The 18,599-nt window shown below is 52.4% G+C and overlaps 2 protein-coding genes across 2 annotated transcripts; one reads left to right on the top strand and one right to left on the bottom strand.

Moving 5' to 3' along the window:
* Positions 1–3,559: 3,559 nt before the first annotated feature.
* On the bottom strand, positions 3,560–12,807 carry LOC114923454 (avidin-related protein 6-like; the record flags this gene model as incomplete). The annotated part of the gene is given in 4 exon segments (XM_029286458.1): positions 3,560–3,593; positions 4,398–4,518; positions 12,611–12,660; positions 12,662–12,807. Coding segments are annotated over 4 exon segments (351 nt in total), but the record flags the coding sequence as incomplete, so codon positions are not given.
* Positions 12,808–16,123: 3,316 nt separating this feature from the next.
* LOC107298133 (avidin-related protein 1-like) lies at positions 16,124–18,086 on the top strand. The gene is made up of 4 exons (XM_015827495.1): positions 16,124–16,207; positions 16,742–16,930; positions 17,246–17,340; positions 18,053–18,086. The coding sequence occupies exons 1-4, from the start codon at positions 16,124–16,126 to the stop codon at positions 18,084–18,086; spliced, it is 402 nt and encodes a 133-aa protein (XP_015682981.1).
* The last annotated feature ends 513 nt before the right edge of the window (positions 18,087–18,599 follow it).

Raw genomic sequence — 18,599 nt, 5'->3', positions numbered from 1 at the left:
CATGTCTGGGCTCCCCTGCCCTATCTGGGCATCCCGAAGACAGCTGCCACCTTGTGCAGGATGTCTCAGCCAGGCCCTCTCCTGCCCATCTCCTGCTTTGATACTCACCCAGGTACACCTGGTGCAGCTTCAGCAGGTGCCCACAGAAGCACTTGGACTCATCACCCACCCGGAAACGATCCCAAAGGGATTCAGGAGAGCGCCAGCCGATGTAGAGACCTTCAGAGGAACAGAGGGGCCTGCTGGGTGGGTGGGCTTGCAGAAGGCTGTCTGCCCAGGGTTCTCCTCATCATCATCAGGAAGACCAGCTGCCCTGGCCGACTCCCCCCTGACCTGGCGCGCCCTTCTTGGCCGGCGGGCCCTTCTTCTTGGCTTTCCTCTGCTCACCCGGGCTCAACCCGGCCGGAGCGCAGGCTTGCTCCCCGCGGCCTTCCGCCTCTTCCAGCCGCGGCCGCAGCCCGTCGGAGGGCGCCTTTCGGGACAGCGGCGACGGCGAGAGCGAGAAGGAGGAGGGGGGGACTCCAGCGGCGCGGAGGACGGCTCGCTCAGGCTCGCGCCCTGCGGCTCCGGCCACTCGGACGAGGAGGGCAGGGAGGGGTCCGGGAGCTCCCCCTTCTCCTGCCAGGAGGTCGAGCACGGCAAGACTGTCCTCATCACTCCCCAGGGAGGTGGGGGCGGGCAGGATCAGCTCTTCCTCCACCTCGTGAGCCGTGGGCGCTTCCTCCTCCTCCTCCTCCCCCTCCTCCTCCCAGGACTGAGGCGACACCGCCGGAGGCAGCGAGGCCGACGCCACCGTGGGTTCCGCTTCCATGCTGGCTCTGCTGGATGCAAGCAGGAGAGGCGACCAGGCGGGCCGCGTGGGCCGGGGAAGGGCGCGGGGAGGGCTCGGTGGAAGGGAGCCGGGCAGAGGCCGAGACGGCTCACGCGCGCCTGGCCAAGGATCCGTCTGGGGGCTCTACCTCCTTCTGCCGCTGGGTTGCGCGCCTTGTGGTGCTAACGCCAGAGCCGCCTTGCCCGAAACTACCGCCGGCCCATGGAGCCCCGAGCCCCGGGAGGCCTGGCGATCTGCCGGCCGGCGGAGCAATTGAACTTTCCCGGCACCCAGATGCGGAGGAGAGGGCAGGGCGAATTAGCGGGCCGGGAGGGGCGCAGGGGGGACAGGGGCAGCCGGGGGTGGAGTTTGAGCAGGCGTCTCACCCCCGCCCCCCGCAGCTCCTCTACGTTCCTGGGATTCCCCGTCGGGTGGAAGAGAGGCGGCGGCCTGGAGGCCTGGATTCCCCGGCGGGGGGAGGAAACCTTTCCAGGGCAACAGAAGCCTTGTTTTATTGGCACAGCAGCCGCCAACTGGGTTCCGGCGTTACTGCTCCGCTCCTCCCGCCTCTCTTCCGGCCGCCGGAACCCGGGATCTCCGCCTGGCCCCTTCCGACCAGCCCCTGCTGGGGCACAGACGGCACCCACAGGAATGAGGAGGCTCGCGAGGACCAGCCCTGCCCCGCGCCCCACAGCAGCTCTGTGAAGCTTTGGGGAAAGGAGTCAGCCTGGGGAGGGCAGCAGAGACCGCCCTGAGAAGGTCCAGAGGGAGCTCCGAGGTGCTGAACTCGGCATAGGATTCTCGGTTAAGTCCAGGATCGCATTTCCTCTTGCTCTTTTCTCCACCAAATGAAGTTGTCAGAAAGAGAGGACTAGGATAATTACCCCCCCCCCTTATCATTCATTTCCTCTTGCTCTTTCTTGCGTTAAATGAAGTTGTCAGCAAGGGAGAACCAGGATGCCCTGATAATTGCCCCCTCCCCTTATCACTCTTGCAGACCTCCCTGATAACCTCTCTGCTCATCTGATGCAGAAAGACCTGGCCTATATCTTCTGCCTGCCCAGATGGTCCATAGTAACTTCCTTCGGCAGGATCCCGTATCAGTTTTCTATCTATACTACCTGCCATCCTGCATTCATGCCTTTGATTCTTGTTTCTACACAAATGTTGGACTTTACATTTATCCCTGTTGAAATTAATCATTCTGATTTTTGCCCATTATTCCAGTTTTTAAAGATCCTTTGAAATCTTCATTTTGCCCTCTGAAGTATTTTATATCCCCCCATTTGGTATCATGTCCAAAACTAATTACGTTTTCTTACTCCTAACCTAATTATAAATATGTTAAAAAGCACAAGCCCCGCAATTCCTCACTTCCTTTCAATCAGATCTGGAGCCTTTAATAAGCCCTTGTTGGATTTGAACTCTTCACCGGCTCTATCCATGTAATGGTAGTTAGTGTACGCCAGCCACAGGTTGCCTTCTTCTTCTTCACCAGAATTTCATTGATTTGCTGAAGTCAAATTACATAATGTCCACTGCATTCCCATTATCAAGTAAATCAGAGAGTGTGTCAAAAAATATCAGGTTGGTTTGGGGTCACCCCAAACCCTTAATGGTCCTGCTAAGCACTAAAATATGATGGGTCTGAGATGGCCAAAGGAGCTCTTTTGAGACTCCTGACATCCTGCCTTGAAGACTTCAACTCACCCATGCTCTCTCTGTCTCTGTCTCCATCTCTCCCTCCCTGTCTCCCCCCCCCCTTCTCTCCTGGTCCCTGCTGGTGATTCTGCCCAGCTCCATCTGGACTCTGGGGGGGGGAGGAGAAGACGCAGAGAAGTAGCAGCTCTGCTCTTTGCCTGGCTCAGCCGCTCAGCCTGGGGCCCTGACAGGTTAGGGTACCCTGAGTGTGTCTTGCCCCCAGGCTGTCCATCACCTTGGTTCTTAACTTTTAATCTCTTTATTCTAGTTTCTATTCTTTTTAGCACTTTTTAACATTTATTACATTGTAAGCCACCCAGAGTTGCTGTATTAGTGAGATGGGTGACATAAAAAGTTATTAAAATAAAATAAGCTCTCTACTTCTGGGTTGTTGTTGTTTTGACATGCTGAGGTGGAGCTTTTTGTCTCTGGACCTTTAAGCAAAAATGCCATGTTACTTTTTCTTGTTCCTCTAACTGCTCCACTTGCAAAGGTCTTGATTGCAATTCCAGGTGTTATTAGTGAACCGTTTGTGGCCAACCTCTTTGGCTTCTTCAGGTAAGTATCCAAATAGGTTCTAGCTAAGTGCTGGTTCTAAGGATGACTCTGTCAAGCAAAGCTTGGGCCAAGTGATTAGGATGGACGAGGTCTGGGTGAAGCTCATTCATGGCTCCTTTGCAAAAACCCTTTAATGACTTCTTAATAAAATTGTTGGTCAGATCCTCAGTGAATTAGCTGCAGGTGCACAAAGTGTTCAAGGCCAAAGGCTGTGTAAAGTGCAGACCAATAGTAGATGAGTAGTAGAGACATGTAGAGATTCTGTACCCGAGAGTTAGCTTTGAGCCCCCCCCCCGATGGGGGTCCCACCCAGCCTTTCCTGGAAACCTGCAGACTGGCACCCAGGGAGCTTCTGAAAGACCAGGGAGGCCGAGGCTGCTCAGGCAAGCATTTTATTGCAGAAGAGCGTCTCCTGGGAGAGATAGGAAGGGTCACCCCCCCATTTCTCCCCCAAGGCAGATACCGGGAAGCCTTGCTCTCTTCACCCTCTCACTTGCTGCGGTAGAAAGTGCTGGCAGCAAAGCTACAAGGAAGCAGGAGGGAGGGAAATGTCAAAATTCATATTGGCATTTATTTATTTATGATTGGTGTCCCCCCCCCAGGCTGAACATTCCACCCCACCCCATTCCCTCCTCCCACCACTCACGTGAGAATGAAAAGGGGGGGCAAAGGAAATGGATGCTGCTGGTTCTCAGGGGCGGTCAGGGCCAGGTAAGTACCCAGCCATGCATTGCAGGCCACCTCTGATGAGGGGAAGGACACTGATCCAGAGCAGGCTGGGCTAAGTCTCCAGGGTCTTTGGGTCTTTGGGGGCCTCCCTTGAAGCAGCTCCGTCCAGGTGTCCGAGAAGGTGGCCTCTTTGGAGGGGAGCAGCAGAGCTGCAGGCCTTGCGCTCAGGGAAGGCACCCGGGTGGCCTCTTTGCCCCATACAAATATGGGGGTTGTGCTGGGCTACTGCTCTTTAATTTGAGTAGAGCAATTAATGCCAACTCTCCAAGTGTTGCCTGCTGTGGGCCCACCAGACTGTGGCGCCAGGCAAACCACACTTGTCAGTGAGAAGGACCTGGGGAAGCTCCTCCAAAGCTTTGCTCTGTTTCTTTGTGGGGGAAGTGGCAGAAGTGGAGTCTCCTAGACTCAAAATGCCAGCCTCTCTCACAGGAGCTGCTCAGCCCTGGGTGAGGAAACGTCCCCGAGAGGCAAACCATTGGGTCGTCCTGGTCGTCCTTTCAAGAGCCACTTTGGGGGGGGGGGAAGAGAGAGAAAAAGAGAGGTGCCCAGGGCCCTTCCAGTTAGGGGGCACAGCAGTTCAGTCCCTGCCTTTCCTTACAGGATCGCGTTCCAATCCTCTGCTACGGATCCAACCTTCACACGCAGCAGCGAGGTTGTCTTCAGCTGCTCCTCTCCGTCCCTGCCCACCAGACACTGGCCCACAAAGATGGTGATGGATTCTGAGGGAGGAATCGGTCAGAGACTCACTGGCAGGTCAAAACTGTTGTACCAATTGTGGGGGATATATATCCCATAAGGACCCCCGCTCACCGATGCTACCTTTAGGTTGGGCTTGAAAAACTTTGGGCTGCTCCAGCTGATGGGGTGGGGGAGGGGAAATAATCTGCAAGATGTAGATCTAAGGAAGGGGCGATCCACAAGATTCCCTCCTCCCGTTCTATTTGCTTCCACACCAAATAGTGAGTGGCTCTACCAGAGAAGCTCCCGTTGATGGTGAAGAAAAAGACAGGCTGTGGCCCCTGGAACTGGGTGCCCTGCAGCGGGGATGGAGAGTCGGAATCGTCGGAGGGCGAGACTGCCTGTTGGTAGACGCCGCTGAACACCCCCGTGCTACTGACGCTGTTGATCTCTATGGTGGAGTTGAGGTCATCCTTCCAGCTGCCGCTCAGGGAGCACTAAAGGAGAGCGGGAGAGGGGAGGAAAGCGGCTCACGGCGCTAGCCAAGCCCAGCTATCCAACAGGTAGAGACTCTGCCTCCATTTTCTCCGTGGAATCTGAAAACACCCGCTACTCCCACTTGCCCGATCCCCGGGCTGCCCACGCCGCGTCGGGCTGAGAATAGCGGCCATCCCAAAATCCGTAGGTCGAGGCGCCTGCCAGACCGCGTCCGGGACGGCACCCCGCGGGTGGATCGCTCTGCCAGCAGCGCAGCGAGCGAGAGCAGCAGCCCCGCCGGCAGGCTGCCGAAGCCGCGGCCGAGCACGGAGGAGGACACGCTCGGCCGACTGTCCGTCGGAGATCGAGGGCCTCTTAGCGCGACGGCATCGGGTGCGATCAACCCCGAGGAAGCGGCACCCTCTGCGCAGCCCGCCGGCTCCCACCAGCTGCCCCTGCCGCCCACCCGAGCAGAGGCTGATGTGTGTGTGTGGGGGGGGGCTTTCCACACGGGCGGCTGGGACCCTCCGCCTCCCACCCCGCATCTGACCTTGGCGGCTGGCTCCGAGTTTTGGGGTTCGGCAAAGGTTCCGGGAAAGCCGAGCAGGAAAGCGAGGAGACCCAGAGCTGCCAGGCCAATCGCCATGGTGGTCTCCAGGAATCTAGACGTGCCAGCCCCAGGCGGGACGCCCCTTATAAAGCCCCGCTCGCACCCGCTCTCCCCCCCTTTCAGCTGCCGCCTCCCTCCACCACCCCCAGCGGCTGGGAGGGGCGGGATCCCCGTCCGAGGGGCGGAGGCTTCTGCGAAATCGCTGGTCCTGCTGCGAGCGCTGAGCAGCACTTGGGCAGGAAGAGGGGCGGGGGGGGCATTTCTTCTCGGGCACCCCACCGCCTCTGACCCAACACGGGCATTCTTACTCTCCTCCTCCTCCCCAATTAGCTTAAATCCCGGGCTTTCTCCTCAGCTCCTCAGCCCGGCAAAACCTTATCAGCTTGTCCTTGGGTTCCCACAGCAGCCTTGTTATTATGGCTAGCTGAGCTTACATGCCCCCTCCCCCCATGCACCTGATTTCTAATCCTAAGAAAAAGCATATTAAAGGAATAGAGAAAATGGCTGCATTTTCATCAGTTCTCAGAGCGAGAACATCCAATGTTAGCAGCCTTGACATCCGCGCCCCCCCCTTAAAAAAAGACAAATCCTTCAATTCAAACAAAATCATAGGTTAGGGGTCGCCCCTTGGTTTGTTAGGGTGTTTCTCATAGAATTTATTAATGAGCCTGTCGGCTTTTACATCACTAGATTTTACCCAAGTGGCTTCAGTCAAAGGGTGTCCTTTCCTCTGCACTAAGTACTGTAACTTTCCCTTAAAAAGTCTAGAATCAAGAATAGGCTTCCCTTCATAATGAGTCTGCCCGGCTGGCTACCAGGAGAGGCCCAGGTGCCTTCTTAGGGGGAGGTCCTAAGGTGGAGCCCCGAGACAGGCTCAGTAGTTAGCTAGAAACTATTTCCACACTTACCTGAAGAAGCCAAAGAGGTTGGCCACAAACGGTTCAGTTATAACAACTGGATTTGCAATCAAGAATTTTGCAAGTGGGGCAGTTAGAGGAACAAGAAAAAGTAACGTGGCATTTTGCTTAAAGGTCCAGAGGCAAAAAGCTCCACCTTAGCATGTCAAAAAACAACCCCAGAAGTGGAGAGCGTATTTTATTATAATAACTTTTTATGTCACCCATCTCACTAATACAGCAACTCTGGTTGGCTTACATTGTAATAAAAATTAAAAAGTGCTAAAAAGAAATAAAACTAGAATAAAGAGATTAAAAGTGAAGAACCCAGGTGATGGAAATTCTGGGGCTAAGAATCTTGTCTACCCTGTAAGACGCCCCCAAGGTACCCTACCATGTTAGGGACCCAGGCTGAGCGGCAGAGTTAGGTTTTCAGGCTCTTCCAGAAGGCCAGGATTGTGTCTTTGTGTGTGTGTGTGTGTGGGGAAATCTCACCTCTGGTGGTAGAATATTATTGGGCGGGCAGCAGAAAAGGCTCTTCTCCTGGAGCCCAGCAGCAGAAATTCTTTGGCCAGTGGGATCCAAATTAGGCTGCTTCCACTGGAAGGAGAGGGGCCAATTAGTCCCATTGGGGTGAGGCAGTTCCTCAGATACCCCAGAACTGAATCCACCTCCCTCTCTTCATTTTCCTGAAAGGGAAGAAAGTCATTAGGCCTGAGACCCTTCCTCAAATTTCATTTCTACTTTGGACACAGTTTTTTTCATCTGATCCTCATTTAGGTTGAGGCTCCTCCTCCTGTTTCCTCTTGTAGCCCATTTTGTCACCAAGGAGGTGCACCAGCAAATGGGTAATCTGATGCACAACTGGAAGAGATGCTCACAAGAGAAGATAAAAGCAAAGGAAGGGGGGGGGGTTTGGCTGGATCAGTGGTCCAAGGAAGGAGTGGATCTGCTGCCAGGAGGACCTGGTTGCAGATGAACAAGGAAGAGGCAAAGAGCAGAGCTGCTCCTTCCCTGGGTCTTCTCCCCCAAGACTCCAGATGGAGCTGGGCAGAATCACCAGCAGGAACCAGGAGACAAGAGAGGGAGGGAGAGAGAGGCAGAGAGAGAGAGGCAGAGAGAGAGAGGGAGGGAGAGAGTGAGAGAGACAGAGAGAACATGGGTGAGTTGAACTCTCTAAGCCAGGTTGTCCAGGAGTCTCAAAGGAGCTCCTGGGGGCATCTCAGACCCATCATATTTTAGTGCTTAGTAGGGGCATCAAGGGTTTGGGGGTGACGCCAAATCAACCTGATATTTTTTGATACACTGTCTGATTTAGTTGATTATGGGAATTGGTTTTCTATACTACCTGCCATCCTGCATTAATGCCTTTGATTCTTCTTTCTACACAAATGTTGGACTTTGCATTTATCCCTGTTGACATTAATCATTCTGATTTTTGTCCATTATTCCAGCTTTTAAAGATCCTTTGAAATCTTCATTCTGCCCTCTGAAGTATTTTACAACCCCCCATTTTGTAATTTCCAAAACTGATTACAATTTTTTAACTCCAAAACTAACTTAATTATTACTATTATTATTATTTATTGAATTTATATACCGCCCTATCTCCCTTACGGGACTCAGGGCGGTGAACAGGCGATAATAAAAACCACGATAAATATACGCAAGTTTCTGTTCTAAAATCAAATTAAATAACAGGCCTGCTCTAAAAATACCCCGTACAAAACCCCCACTAAAACATAATCAAACTACGCCAGGCCGGCCGCACGGAATAGATAGGCCTTCAGGGCTCGGCGAAAAATTAGTTATTAATTATAATTTATTAATTGTAAATATGTCAAACAGCACAAGCCCTGCAATTCATCACTTCCTGTCAATCAGATCTGGAGTCTTTAATAAGCCCTGGTTGGATTTGAACTCTCCACCGGCTCTATCCATTTAATGGTAGTGTATGCCAGCCACAGGTTGCCTTCTTCTTCTTCTTCACCAGGATTTCATTGATATTTCTCAATTGTTTTGCTGAAGTCAAGGTACATAATGTCCACTGCATTCCCATAATCAACTAAATCAGACAGTGTGTCAAAAAATATCAGATTGATTTGGGGTCACCCCAAACCCTTGATGGTCCTGCTAAGCACTAAAATATGATGGGTCTGAGATGGCCAAAGGAGCTCTTTTGAGACTCCTGACATCCTGCCTTGAAGACTTCAACTCACCCATGCTCTCTCTGTCTCTCTCTCCATCTCTCCCTCCCTGTCTCCCCCCCCTTCTCTCCTGGTCCCTGCTGGTGATTCTGCCCAGCTCCATCTGGACTCTGGGGGGGGGAGGAGAAGACGCAGAGAAGTAGCAGCTCTGCTCTTTGCCTGGCTCAGCTGCTCAGCCTGGGGCCCTGACAGGATAGGGTACCCTGAGTGTGTCTTGCCCCCAGGCTGTCCATCACCTTGGTTCTTAACTTTTAATCTCTTTATTCTAGTTTCTATTCTTTTTAGCACTTTTTAACATTTATTACATTGTAAGCCACCCAGAGTTGCTGTATTAGTGAGATGGGTGACATAAAAAGTTATTAAAATAAAACATGCTCTCTACTTCTGGGGGTGTTTTTTGACATGCTAAGGTGCAGTTTTTTGCTTCTGGACCTTTAAGCCAAAATGCCAAGTTACTTTTTCTTGTTCCTCTAACTGCTCCACTTGCAAAATTCTTGATTGCAAATCCAATTGTTATAACTGAACCGTTTCTATCCAACCTCTTTGGCTTCTTCAGGTAAGTATTGAAATAGGTGCTAGCTAACTGTTGGGTCCAACAATGACTCTTATCAAGCAAAGCTGCCTCCTCACAACCTGCCTGTGTCTCTGTCTCTGTCTCTGTCTCTCTCTCTCTCTCTCTCTCTCTCTCTGTCTCTCTCTCTCTCTGTGTCTCTCCCTTCCTCCCTCTTGTCTCCTGGTCCCTGCTGGTGATTCTGTCCAGCTCCATGTGGACTCTTGGGGGAGAAGACCCAGGGATGGAGCAGCTCTGCTCTTTGCCTCATCCTTGTTCATCTCCAACCAGGGAAGAGATCCACTCCTTCCTTTCCCTTCCTTGGACCACTGATCCAGCAACCCCCCCCCCTTTCCTTTGCTTTTATCTTCTCTTGTGAGCATCTCTTCCAGTTGTGCCTCAGATTACCCATTTGCTGGTGCACCTCCCTGGTGACAGAATGGGCTACAAGAGGAAACAGGAGAAAGAGACTCAAACTAAATGACGATCAGATGAAAAATAAAATATGTCCAAGGCAGAAAGGAAATTTGAGGAAGGGTCTCAGACCTAAGGACTTTCTTCCCTTTCAGGAAGATGAAGAGAGGGAGGTGGATTCAGCCTTGCAAGGTTCTGTTACTGTAACTTTGTAATAAAAGTAATGTAAGAATTTCTTGGTATTTCATCCTGATCTGCTAAAGACACATGCAGATGGGTAACATCCCATAACAAGCATGGGGGGGGGTTGCACTTAGTGAGGTTCTGGGGTATCTGAGGAACTGTCTCACCCCAATGGGACTAGCTGGTGCCTCTCCTTCCAGTGGAAGCAGCCTAATTTGGATCCCACTGGCCAAAGAATTTCTGCTGCTGGGCTCCAGGAGAATGCCTTTTCTGCTGTGCCCCCCCCAAGAATATTCTACTACCAGAGGTGAGATTCCCACAAACACACAAACACAAACACAATCCTGGCCTTCTGGAAGAGCCTGAAAACCTGGCTTAGCCACTCAGCCTGGGATCCTGATAGGGTAGGGTACCCTGGGGGTGTCTCATGGGGTAGACAAGATTCTTACCCCCAGAATGTCCAACACCTTGGTACTTAACTTTCAATCTCTTTATTCCAGTTTCATTTCTTTTTAGCACTTTTTAATTTTTATTACAATGTAAGCCAACCAGAGTTGCTGTATTAGTGAGATGGGTGACATAAAAAGTTATTAAAATAAAATACGCTCTCGTTTCTGGGGTTGTTTTTTTGACATGCTAAGGTGGAACTTTTTGCCTCTGGACCTTTAAGCAAAGATGCCATGTTACTTTTTCTTGTTCCTCTAACTGCTCCACTTGCAAAATTCTTGATTTCAAATCCAGTTGTTATTAGTGAACCGTTTGTGGTCAACCTCTTTGGCTTCTTCAGATAAGTGTCGAAATAGGTTCCAGCTAACTGCTGGTTCTAACAATGACTCTATCCAGCTAAGCTTGGGCCAAGTGATTAGGATGGAGCAGCTCTGGGTGAAGTTAATTCATGGCTCCTTTGCAAAACCCTTTGAGGACTTCCTAATAAAATAATTGGTCAGATCCTCAGTGAATTAGCTGCAGGTTCCCAAAGTCTTCAAGGCCAAAGGCTGTGTAAAGTGCAGAGCAGTAGTAGAGACAAGTAGAAACTCTGTACCCCAGAGTTAGCTTTGAGCCCCCCTCCAGGTGGGGATCCTTCCCAGCCTCTCCTGGAAACCTGCAGACTGGCACCCAGGGAGTTTCTGAAAGACCAGGGAAGCTGAGGCTGCTCAGGCAAACATTTTATTGCAGAAGAGCTTCTGATGGAAGAGATAGGAAGGGTCGCCCTCCATGCCCCCCCCCAGGAAGAAACCATGGAAGCCTTGCTCTCTTCAGCTTTACTCAGTGCATTAGAAGGTGTCCATGCGAACTCTACAATGAAGCAGGAGGGAGGGAAATGTCAAAATTCATGGTGGCGTGATTGGTGTGTTACCCCCCCAGGCAAGAGCATCCCACCCTCCATCCCATTCCATGTGACAATGAAAGGGGGGGCAAAGGAAATGGATGCTGCTGGTTCTCAGGGGCGGTCAGGGCCAGGTAAGTCCCCAGCCATGCATTGCAGGCCACCTCTGATGAGGGGAAGGACACTGACCCAGAGCAGGCTGGGCGAAGTCTCCTGGGTCTTTGGGTCTTTGGGGGCCTCCCTTGAAGCAGCTCCGTCCAGGTGTCCAAGAAGGTGGCCTCTTTGGAGGGGAGCAGCAGAGCTGCAGGCCTTGCGCTCAGGGAAGGCACCCAGGTGGCCTCTTAGCCCCATAGAAATATGGGGACTGTGCTGGGCTACTGCTCTCCGATTTGAGTAGAGCAATTAATGCCAACTCTCCAAGTGTTGCCTGCTGTGGGCCCACCAGACTGTGGTGCCAGGCAAACCACACTTGTCAGTGAGAAGGACCTGGGGAAGCTCCTCCAAAGCTTTGCTGTGTTTCTTTGTGGGGGGAGTGGCAGAAGTGGAGTCTCCTAGACTCAAAATGCCAGCCTCTCTCACAGGAGCTGCTCAGCCCTGGGTGAGGAAACGTCCCCGAGAGAGGCAAACCTTTGGGGGATCCTATCAAGAGCCACTTTGGCAGGGGGGGGGAGAGAGAGAAAAAGAGAAGTGTCCAGGGCCCTTCCAGTTAGGGGGCACAGCAGTTCAGCCCCTGCTTTTCCTTACTGGGTCGCCCCCCCCAATCCTCTGCTGCCGATCCCACCTCCCCACACAGCAGCCAGGTTGCCTCCAGCTGCTGCTTTCCCTTCTCCTCCACCAGAGACTGGCCCACAAAGACAGGGGTGGATCCTGAGGGAGGAGAGTCACTGGCAGGTCAAAGTTCTTGTACCAATTTGGGGGGGGGGATTTCCCATAAAGACCCCCGCTACCTTTACGTGGGAAAGTTTTATGGGCTCCAAAATATTTGGGCAGGTCCAGCTGATGCGAGGTGGGTGAGTGGGAGGGGGAACAATCAGTGAAAGAATCTGTAAGAGGCAGACCTCAGGAAGGGGAGATAGCAAATACTGTATATTCTTGCTTTGACAATATGCAGAACTGTCTGGTATTTTTAGGGTTAATGCAGAGCAGAAGAGGGTGGGGGGGGGGAAAGCCCGGGAAAGAAAGAGGAAGAAAACCTTTGACCTTCACATTAGCTGGATAACGTGATATATGACAGCTAATTTAGGGAGGGAACATGCTGATAATTTAACTGCTCAGAGGAAATGAATTTCAGTTCTTAGCATAAATTTCAAGTTGTGCCTGTGCCGACATTTTGTAACAATAAATTACTTTTAGGAAATTCAATGCCTGGAAGTTCTTTGAAGTGTTTCATTAGCCGGAACCATAACACTCCATTAGATTCCCTCCCTCCTGTTCCATTTGCTTCCACACCAAATAGTGAGGGGCTCCACCAGAGAAGCTCCAGTTGAGGGTGAAGCCAAAGTTGGGTTGGTGCCCCTTTGTGCTGGACGCCCTGCAGCGGGGGTGGCCGGATGGGCACGTCGGAGGCCGAGACTGCCGTTTGGTAGAGGCCGCTGAACACCCCCGTGTCACTGACGCTGTTGATCTCCATGGTGGAGGCGAGGTCATTCTTCCAGGTGCCGGTCAGGGAGCACCAAAGGAGAGCGGGAGGGGGGAGGAAAGCGGTTCATGGCGCTGGCCAAGCCCAGCTGTCCAACAGGTAGAGGCTCTGTCTCCCTATTGCCTGCGGTTAGACGCGGTGCGGCGCCCGAGAAGTGAACACGTGAAGGCAGCCGGATTCAGCGGTTCCATTCGGAGCGAGCAAAGAAGGGAATGCAAAACGCCCCCCTGAAGAAAGTTGGCCTAGGAAGCGGGAGGTGAGAAAGCGGAGATATTCCCTCCCCATCAGGTGTGTCGGTTGAGGGTCTCAGCCTCCCCTCCTCTTAACGTCGGAATCCGCAGCAGCCTCGCTTTAAAGGCTTTTTCCCTTTCGTTTGACCCCCTTCTCTCGCTTGCTCAAAACGTCTCAGGAATCGGCTTCTCTACGTCTTGCAGGCCTCTCTGATAGCCTCTCTGCTCATCTGATGCAGAACGACCTGGCCTGTATCTTCTGCCTGCCCAGATGGTCCATAGTAAACCTCCTTCGGCCGGATCCCGTATCAGTTTTCTATCTATACTACCTGCCATCCTGCATTCATGCCTTTGATTCTTGTTTCTATACAAATATTGGACTTTGCATTTATCCCTGTTGAAATTAATCATTCTGATTTTTGCCCATTATTCCAGCTTTTAAAGATCCTTTGAAATCTTCATTCTGCCCTCTGAAGTATTTTATATCCCCCCATTTGGTATCATGTCCAAAACTGATTACAATGTTTTCTAACTCCTAACCTAATTATAAATACGTCAAACAGCACAAGGCGTAAAATGGAGCCCTGGAATTCCTCACTTCCTCTCAATCAGATCTGGAGCATTTAATAAGCCCTTGTTGAGTTTGATCTCTCCACCATGTGATGGTAGTGTAGGCCAGCCATAGGTTGCCTTCTTCTTCTTCTTCTTCACCAGGATTTCATTGATATTTGTCAAATGTTTTGCTGGTCAAATTACATAATGTCCGCTGCATTCCCATAATCAACTAAATCAGAGAGTGTGTAAAAAAATATCAGGTTGATTTGGGGTCACCCCAAACCCTTGATGCTCCTGCTAAGCACTAAAATATGATGGGTCTGAGATGGCCCCAGGAGCTCCTTTGAGACTCCTGAACATCCTGGCTTGGAGACTTCAACTCACACATGCTCTCTCTCTCTCTCTCTCTCTCTCTCTCTCTCTCTCTCTCTCTCTCTCTCTCTCTCTCTCTCTCTCTCTCTCTCTCTGTGTGTGTGTGTGTGTGTGTGTTGGTGTGTGTGTGTGTGTGTGTGTGTGTTCATAAGGCAACATCATTGGGATCCATCCACATCCATGTGGTTTTTTTCATATATAGTACCTGCCATCCTGCAGGTACTATATATGCTCTCTCTGTCTCTGTCTTTCTGTCTCTGTCTGTCTCCCTGTGTCTGTGTCTATGTGTGTCTCTCTGTCTCTCTCTCTGCCTCTCTCTCCCTCCCTCTCTTGTCTCCTGGTCCCTGCTGGTGATTCTTCCCAGCTCCATCTGGAGTCTTGGGGGAGAAGACCCAGGGAAGCAGCAGCTCTGCTCTTTGCCTCTTCCTTGTTCATCTCCAACCAGCAGATCCACTCCTTCCTTGGACCACTGATCCAGCCAACCTCCCCCTTTTCCTTTGCTTTTATCTTCTCTTGTGAGCATCTCTTCCAGTTGTGCCTCAGATTACCCATTTGCTGGTGCACCTCCGTGGTGACAGAATTGGCTACAAGAGGAAACAGAGGAAGAGCCTCAACATGACAGGGTAGGGTAGGGTACCCTGGGGGTACCCTGGGGAGTGTCTCATGGGGTGCAGGTGCAGTATGTGCAGAACTGCCTCACCCCAATAGGAACAGTGGAAGCAGCCTAATTTGGATCCCATTGGCCAAAGAATTTCTGCTGCTGGCCTCCAGGAGAAGAGCATTTTCTGCTGTGCCCCCCCCCGAATATTCTACCATCGGAGGTGAGATTTTCCCCTTCCCTCAGACACACAAGAACACAATCCTGGCCTTCTGGAAGAGCCTGAAAACCTGGCTCTGCCGCTCAGCCTGGGTCCCTAACAGGGTAGGGTAGCCTGGGGGTGTCTCACAGGGTAGACAAGATTCTTAGCCCCAGAATGTCCATCACCTGGGTTCTTAACTTTTAATCTCTTTATTCTGGTTTCATTTCTTTTTAGCACTTTTAAACTTTTATTACAATGTAAGCCAACCAGAGTTGCTATATTAGTGAGATGGGTGGCATAAAAACTTATCAAAATAAAATAAGGTCTGAATTCTGGGGCTGTTTTTTGACATGCTAAGGTGGAGCTTTTTGCCTCTGGACCTTTAAGCAAAATGCCACGTTACTTTTTCTGTTCCTCTAATGGCCCCACTTGCAAAATTGTTATAACTGAACCGTTTGTGGCCAACCTCTTTGGCTTCTTCAGGTAAGTGTGGAAATAGTTTCTAGCTAACTGCTGAGCCTGTCTCGGGGCTCCACCTTACGGCCTCCCCCTAAGAAGGCACCTGGGCCTCTCCTGGTAGCCAGCCGGGCAGACTCATTATGAAGGGAAGCCTATTCTTGATTCTTGACTTTTTAAGGGAAAGTTACAGTACTTAGTGCAGAGGAAAGGATACCCTTTGATTGAAGCCACTTGGGTAAAATCTAGTGATGTAAAAGCCGACAGGCTCATTAATAAATTCTATGAGAAACACCATAACAAACCAAGGGGTGACCCCTAACCTATGATTTTGTTTGAATTGAAGGATCTGTCCTTCTTGTAAGCCCCCCACCACCACCGGATGTCAACGCTGCTGACATTGTATTCTCCCGCTCTGACAACTGATGAAAACGCAGCCATTTTCTCCATTCCTTTAATAGGCTTTTCTTACCTTTAGGAATCAGGTGCATGGGGGGAGGGGGGATGTAAGCTCAGCTAGCCATAATAACAAGGCTGCTGTGGGAACCCAAGGAGAAGCTGATGAGGTTTTGCCGGGCTGAGGAGCTGAGGAGAAAGCCCGGGCTTTAAGCTAATTGGGGAAGCTAATTGAGGAGGAGGAGGAGGAGGAGCAGGAGGTGAGTAAGAATGCCCGTGTTGGGTCAGAGGCGGTGGGGGTCCCGAGAAGAAATGCCCCCCCGCCCCTCTTCCTGCCCAAGTGCTGCTCAGCGCTCGCAGCAGGACCAGCGATTTCGCAGAAGCCTCCGCCCCTCGGACGGGGATCCCGCCCCTCCCAGCCGCTGGGGGTGGTGGAGGGAGGCGGCAGCTGAAAGGGGAGGGAGCGGGTGCGAGCGGGGCTTTATAAGGGGCGTCCCGCCTGGGGCTGGCACGTCTAGATTCCTGGAGGCCACCATGGCGATTGGCCTGGCAGCTCTGGGGCTCCTCGCTTTCCTGCTCTGCTGTTCGGGAACCTTTGCCGAACCCCAAAACTCGGAGGTCAGATGCGGGGTGGGAGGCGGAGGGTCCCAGCCTCCCGTGTGGAAAGCCCCCCCCACACACACACCAGCCTCTGCTCGGGTGGGCGGCAGGAGCAGCTGGTGGGAGCCGGCGGGCTGCGCAGAGGGTGCCGCTTCCTCGGGGTTGATCGCACCGGTGCCGTCGCGCTGAGCGCCAGAGGCCCTGGGTCCCCGACGGCCGACCGGTCAAGCGTTTCCTCCTCCGTGCTCGGCCGCGACTTCGGCAGCCTGCCGGCGGGGCTGGTTCTCTCGCTCGCTGCGCAGATGGCAGAGCGATCCACCCGCGGGGTGCCGTCCCGGACGCGGTCTGGCAGGCGCCTCGACCGACAGACTTTGGGACGGGCCGCCTTTGCCAGCCCGACCCGGCGTGGGCATCCCCGGGGGTCGGGCACGTGTGAGCAACGGGTGTTTTCAGATCCCCCGGAGAGAATGGAGTGAGAGTCTCTACCTGTTGGACAGCTGGGCTTGGCTATTACCCTGACACGCTTTCCTCCCCCCTCCCGCTCTTTTTTAGTGCTCCCTGATCGGCATCTGGAAGAATGACCTCAACTCCACCATAGAGATCAACAGCGTCAGTGACACGGGGGTGTTCAATGGCACCTTCTCTCTCTATCCGACACCGCGCATCCGTCCATACCCGCTGCAGGGCAAGAAGTACCAGTGGCCCGAGCCACAGTGGCCCAACCCCACCTTTGGCTTCACCGTAGGCGACTTCCTCTTCTTTGGTAGAGCCTCTCAGTCTTTGTTGTGGAAGCAAATAGAACGGGAAGAAGGAATCAAGTGGATCGCCCCTTCCTGAGATCTGCCTCTTGCAGATTCTTTCACTGAATGTCCTCCCTCCTACCCACCCACCCCCCCCGCATCAGATGGAGATGCCCAAATATTTTGGAGCCTATAAAACATCCCCAATCTAAAAGTAGCATAGGTGAGGGGGGGTCTTCATGCGAACTATATCCCCCCCCCTAATTGGTACAACAACTTTGATCTGACAGGACCCATCTCAGTCTTTGTGGGCCAGTGTTTTGTGGACAAGAACGGAAAGGAGCAGCTGAGGACAAACTGGCTGCAGCGTGAGAAGGTTGGATCCGCAGCAGACGATTGGCAGGCGATCAGGTAAGGAAACGCAGGGGCTGAACTGCTGCACCCCCTAACTGGAAGGGCCCTGAGCACCTCTTCTTTTTCTCTCTCTTCCACCCCCCAAAGTGGCTCTTGCAAGGGTGCCCCAATGGTTTACCTCTCTCGGGGCAGCTCCTGCAGGAGAGGCTGGCATTTTGAGTCTAGGAGACTCTGTTTCTGCCACTTCCCCCACAAAGGAAGGCAGCAAAGCTTTTCATGAGGTTCCCCAGGTCCTTCTCACTGACAAGTGTGGTTTGGATGGCACCACAGTCCAGGTTTCCCACAGCTGGCAACACTTGGAGAGTTGGCACTAATTGCTCTACTCAAATCGGAGAGCACAGCACAGCCCCATATTTGTAGGGGGCAAAGAGGCCACCTGGCTGCCTTCCTGGAGCGCAAGGCTTGCAGCTCTGCTGCTCCCCTCCAAAGAGGCCATTTTTGCAGCCACCTGGATGGAGCTGCTTGACGGGAAAGCCCCCAAAGACCCAGGAGAATTCGCCCAGCCTTCTTTGGGTCTTGTCATTTCCCGGCCCTGGCCGCCTCTGAGAACCAGAAGCCTCCATTTCCTTTGCCCTCCCTTTTCATTCTCACCTGCGTGGATGGGAGGAGGGAATGGGGTGGGGAATGGGATGCTCAGCCTGGGGGGGGGAGAGACATCAATCATGCCAATATAAATTTTGACATTTCCCTCCCTCCTGTTTCACTCTAGGCTTGGCGGGAGCACCTTCTACCGCAGCAAGTGAGAGGGTGAAGAGAGCAAGGCTTCCCTGGTTTCTGCCTTGGGGGGGAAATGGGGGGGTGACCCTCCCAACCTCACCCATCAGATGCTCTTCTCCAATAAAATGTTTGCCTGAGCAGCCTCGGCCTCCCTGGTCTTTCAGAAGCTCCCTGGGTGCCAGTCTGCAGGTTTCCAGGAGAGGCTGGGTAGGACCCCCATCTGGAGTATGGGCTCTGGGGTAAAGAGTTAGCTTTGTCTCTACTACTGCTCTACTACTGTTCTGCACTTTACTCAACCTTTGCCCTTGAAGACTTTGGGAACCTGCAGCCAATCCACTCAGGATCTGGCCTATTAATTTATTGGGAAATTATTAAAGGGTTTTGCAAAGGAGCCATCAATTAGCTTCACCCAGAGCTGGTCCATCCTGATCACTTGGCCCAAGCTTTGCTTGACAGAGTCATTGTTAGAACCAGCACTTAGCTAGCAACTATTAAGACACTTACCTGAAGAAGCCAAAGAGGTTGGCCACAAACGGTTC

Source organism: Protobothrops mucrosquamatus, unplaced genomic scaffold (assembly GCF_001527695.2).
Source record: "Protobothrops mucrosquamatus isolate PMUCROS unplaced genomic scaffold, P.Mucros_1.0 scaffold3738, whole genome shotgun sequence".
NCBI lineage: Eukaryota > Metazoa > Chordata > Lepidosauria > Squamata > Viperidae > Protobothrops > Protobothrops mucrosquamatus.
Note: the sequence above shows the minus strand (reverse complement) of the source record. Positions and strands in the feature narration are given on the sequence as shown.

Bases quoted from the DNA above. Each gene is read 5' to 3' on its own strand.
- LOC107298133 (XM_015827495.1), top strand. From the start codon at position 16,124: ATGGCGATTGGCCTGGCAGCTCTGGGGCTCCTCGCTTTCCTGCTCTGC. The intron at 16,208-16,741 runs GTCAGATGCGGG...GCTCTTTTTTAG, and splicing joins CCGAACCCCAAAACTCGGAG to TGCTCCCTGATCGGCATCTG. The intron at 17,341-18,052 runs GTAAGGAAACGC...GTTTCACTCTAG, and splicing joins GACGATTGGCAGGCGATCAG to GCTTGGCGGGAGCACCTTCT.